The sequence below is a fragment of the Cibotium barometz genome, chromosome 21 (genome assembly GCF_041138505.1).
Source record: "Cibotium barometz isolate CiBa-2024 chromosome 21, ASM4113850v1, whole genome shotgun sequence".
NCBI classification, from domain to species: Eukaryota; Viridiplantae; Streptophyta; class Polypodiopsida; order Cyatheales; family Cibotiaceae; genus Cibotium; species Cibotium barometz.
The window spans coordinates 56672955-56677488 of NC_141066.1; the positions used below are offsets into that span (position 1 = coordinate 56672955).

The 4534-nt window shown below is 48.3% G+C and overlaps 1 protein-coding gene across 1 annotated transcript; it reads left to right on the plus strand.

The window, feature by feature from the left end:
* The first annotated feature begins 1233 nt into the window (after nucleotides 1-1233).
* Nucleotides 1234-3445, plus strand: LOC147627405 (putative F-box protein At4g22030). The gene has a single exon (XM_086816048.1). The coding sequence runs from the start codon at nucleotides 1381-1383 to the stop codon at nucleotides 2806-2808; it is 1428 nt and encodes a 475-aa protein (XP_086672174.1). The 5' UTR covers nucleotides 1234-1380; the 3' UTR covers nucleotides 2809-3445.
* Nucleotides 3446-4534: the final 1089 nt, after the last annotated feature.

A 4534-nucleotide genomic window follows, 5' to 3' on the forward strand; every position in this document is an offset into this window, starting at 1 on the left:
AATTGTTCTAGGATAGCAAGTCAATTCGTAGTAGGAGATGGACACATAAAGCTTTGAGGACCAACAAACAACCAATGTAGTTTCACATAAAGCTAACAAAGAACCAATGTAGATTCAAAAGTTGTGAAGTTTACAAGAAAATATTGTATTATTTACTACGGCTTGTTGTCTTTTTGAAGAAATTCACGAGGTTCTTTTTTTTTTCCCTTGTATATTGAGAAGCACAATTATCATTTTTGTGAGAAGATCAAAATATAAGGTGTGGGTAGTACATTTTGATTGAAACATGTTCTTTCAGAAAGACACACATTTTTATGTCAAAGGAGGAATGTTATCTATGCTTGTGAAATCCATGAAATATTACGCATTTTGCTTACAGTGTTCAGAGAGGGAATAAGCTTCTTGCTGGTAGGTAGCGAAACATCTTGGCCTGGTGATGTGATTTATCCTGGAATGAACACATTGGATCAATGTTGACCCACATGGGCTGATTATAAAAGGTGTTATCGAACGAGTATGTAGGCAAATCGCTAGGTAACCATTTACCTTTATCGTTTATCCGAGACATCGTCGCACCACACGTAATGCCTCTCTCTCTCTCGCACATCAAGTTGCATCCCATGGATAATACACCACATACGTATTTCTTAGGGAAATGTGTGGTCACAATAACTAGTCAATTACCTTTCCAGCCCTTTGGAGCATATCCCTAACCGTTCGAACCATCTTCGAAATCTTATCGAATTTCACATCCTACAAGTGTTTACTAGTGTGCTCCCAAAAGAAAGGTTTTGAATTTCACACCCTACAAGTGTCTATAGACTATGCTCCCAAAAGGAATTCCCACAAGAAAAAGTGAATAAAATTTCACCAAATGAGTGGGTTAACAAAACGTAAAATTGTCATACAGGAGAGAGGAGGACACATTTATGTCGTGTTACCAAACACCGGGGCCTTACAAGGCTAAAATGAGGAACGCACACGCGCCTACATTATTACAAGGCAATAGCATTGACCAGCAGAACGAGATCGGAGAAAGGGGTCCATTAAAAGATAGTTCGGTTCAAAGTTCAAACTTGAAACAATGTTGTCGTGACTCGTTCGCTATATACTCTTTTGCATAATATAGGACCTGCTCTAATAATGCGACTGGGTCTGCCCGGCTCATTCAACGTTGACATTAGGCCTAGTCGCAGCAGTGAGCACATATAATAAAACACAGGCCATCGGCGTCCCACAACAACTACAAGAAGCCACACACCTATCTTAAGGCTCTCTCTCTCTCTCACATCAGCTACCTCTCCTCCGAGCGATCAACAAGCTGCAAGCAAGCAACCACCACCAACCTCCTTGATACTGCAAAGTATCCAACGTCAGTACATGGCCTTGCGTAATCCAGGCACAGTCACTAGTCAGATCAGCAGCAGCACCGCTTTCTCCAGCCCGCAGCGACGCGTTTCGAAGGGGTCGCCAGCTGTGCAGGCTTTTGGTTGCACAGCACGCCATGGTGCCAGTAATTCAACAGCTCTGAGTAGTGCTAGGCTGCTTGATTACAGAAGCAGCAGCTCCGGTCGGCGTAGGAGCCTCCCCCCATCAACTGCCTCAATGTTTGTGCCGTCGGCAGAGCAAGAACTGCAAAATGATGATCATGCAGCCACTAGCAGTTCAACCAGCTCTTCCCCGCAGCGGCCCTTTTATACATCGATGAAGGCGGACCCTCTGGGTTTCTGGGACAGCCACAAGGGCCTACACAAAGCTGAGGAGGATGATGAGGAGCTATTCCTTGTGGCGGAGCTGCGGCTGCTGGCCAATGCGGCCAGTGACAGAGCCGAGATGCACGCCATCCTGGCTCAGCAGCGCGACAACTGGAATAAGCTCTTCCAGCGCATGCTCTCGGCGGCCACCATGACGGCGTGCCTGCTGGGTGGCCTGGACGGGCAGGCCCATAGCCTGAGCCTGAGCTTGCCGGCGCTGATGCTCAATGCCGGCTGCGCGGCCATGATGGCCGTCATCAACCAGTTCCAGCCGTCGCAACTGGCGGAGGAGCAGCGCACTGCCGCCCGCCTCTTCCGCAAGCTGGCCAGCGACGTGGACTACGCGCTGCAGGTGGCTCCCCATCTCAGGCAGCACACCCCGTTGCTACTGCGGGACTCTCGGCGCCGGCTCGAGGCTCTCGACAAGGCTTACCCCATGCCCCTGACCCCCGGCGGCCTCGAGAAATTCCCCGCCAAAGTGGCCCCTCCTGTGCTTAGAGCGCCCCCCGCCGACGATCGCAACACGGAGTCGACAATATTTATCAACGACGGAACCACGTCCAACGGTTGGGACGGACACGCCACCAGCGATTTGGAGCATGTGGCCGCCCTTCTACGCAGTTCCGATATCAAGACCTACACCAGCTGGGCGCAGAACCTGGTCAATGTGAACAAGTGCCTGGCAGTGGCCGCGCCAATGTTCGCCGCATCGGCCGCCGTCCTGAATGGATTGAGCAGCATGGGGCTCGGCATCAGTAACCTGGGCATGTTGGCAGCGATATGCAGCGTGCTTGCCGCCTTTGCGGGAAGCTTCTCGCACGACATGCAGCTCGGCATGGTGTTTGAGCTCTACCGCAACTCTGCAGGCTACTACGCGGACATCGAGGCGTCGATTCAGGAGACTCTGCGTACACCATTGGAGCAGCGAGAGAACGGCGTGCTCTTCCACCAACGGGTGGCTTACCAATTGGGCCGCTCCGCTGCTGCAGTCTCCAAGAAAGACCGTTCTCCCATCGTGCCCGCGGACTCCAAGGCAGCAGGGACCCTCTTTTGATGCGACTCAACGGCGTGACAGTCCATTCCACACCACATTAAAATGGTGCTCGCGGATTCTGCCACTGTCTGCTGCTCATCAGAGTCGAGCAGCTAGCAGCGACAGTGACAGTGAAGCCTTCAAAGGGCATCCAAACCCTTCAAACTTTCTAGAGAAGGCATCTCGAAAAATAGGGTTGAAAAAGAAGGCCACTATTTTGAAGGCCTCTTAGAAAACAGGGTTGAAAAAGAAGGCCAATATTTTGAAATTTCAACCTAGTGATGAGAGTCGACCAGGATGACTAATTCTTGTGTACCCCTGCCCTCTTTGTAACATATAAACCTCAATCACGAGAGTAAATTTTGTCCAAAATGGTTTCAGCTAGAGGGAGTCTCGGCCGATGCGCGTCTTGTTTATAGCCATAGATGATAGTGATGCTAATTTCTGTTCCCCCTTTTCTTCATCCTTGTATATTCCCACCAAAAACAATACATACGTGTACTCTTGACACACAAAGGTGGTCATGCCAATGGCATTTCTTCCTGTGTAACCCCTTTGAAGGCCAGAGACGAAGGCCTTTCAAGGCCAGAGACGAAGGCAGGCTTTTGGTGGCTTTTCCATTTTTATCAATGGTAATTAACAAAAAAAACTTGAATCATCTCGTGCATCTCGCATCGCATACTAGCCTTACACTGAAAAAACAAAATAGAAACAAAAATGGTAAGAAGGGGTGTACGGTTGATGTTGGTTTTTTGACGAGGCGGGTATTGGAACCCTACATTGCCAATATTTAACCTAAGTCAACATAATAAAGTTTAAATACAAAGTTATTGGCACCCAAACTGCATATACACTGAGAAGACTAGAGACACATTTCGTGCAAGGACAAGATGCGACCTTAAGCGTGAAGGCAAGGTAAGGGAGGTAAGCCCTATTCCTAATGCTATTGATACATGATGTGTGTGTTTGTACCATTAGGGTGTGAGGATCCATCAAGAAGGGTGTGCATGTATCCATCAAGAAGGGGGTGTGTGTGTGTGTATATGTGCAGGTGTGTGTACGTGTGTAGGTGTGTGTAGGTGCATCGTGTAGATGTGTGTAGGTGTGTGCATGTGTGAATGTTTATTGATGTGTGTAGGTGTGCGCATGTGTGAATGCATGTAGATGTGTGTAGGTGTATGTATGTGTGTGTGAAGTAAAGAAGGATAGAGATAGGGAGAGCAGAAACCTTACCCATGAGAGCATCTTGACGAAGAGAACGACGAGAGAACCTTGTGGAGAAGGAAGGAGAAGGAGAAGGAGAGAGGGAGAGGGAGAGGGAGAGGGGAAACCTTACCCGTGAGAGCTCCTTGAGAAGGAGAAGGCAGAGAGCACCTCGAGGATTTGGTGTTAAGAAGGAGGAGAGCACCATGAGGAGGAGGAGAGCACTCGAGGAGAAGAGATGGAGACTCACTCTAACAAGACACAATAAGGGAGAAAATGTAGGATTGGGGGGTTTAGGAAAAATTTCAGGACACGCCTCTCTCTCTCTCTCTCTCTCTCTCTCTCTCTCTCTCTCTCTCTCTCTCTCTCTCTCTCGCTCACTCTCTCTCTCTCTCTCTCTCTCTCACACACACACACACACACACACACACACACACACACAAACGAATAAATATATATGTTGTCAAATTGAACATTTTCATGCCATTTGAATGACTCTTAAAGTGACTAAGGTATCGATAAAAACATGTCATTTTTGTTTATA

Bases quoted from the DNA above. Each gene is read 5' to 3' on its own strand.
- LOC147627405 (XM_086816048.1), top strand. From the start codon at position 1,381: ATGGCCTTGCGTAATCCAGGCACAGTCACTAGTCAGATCAGCAGCAGC.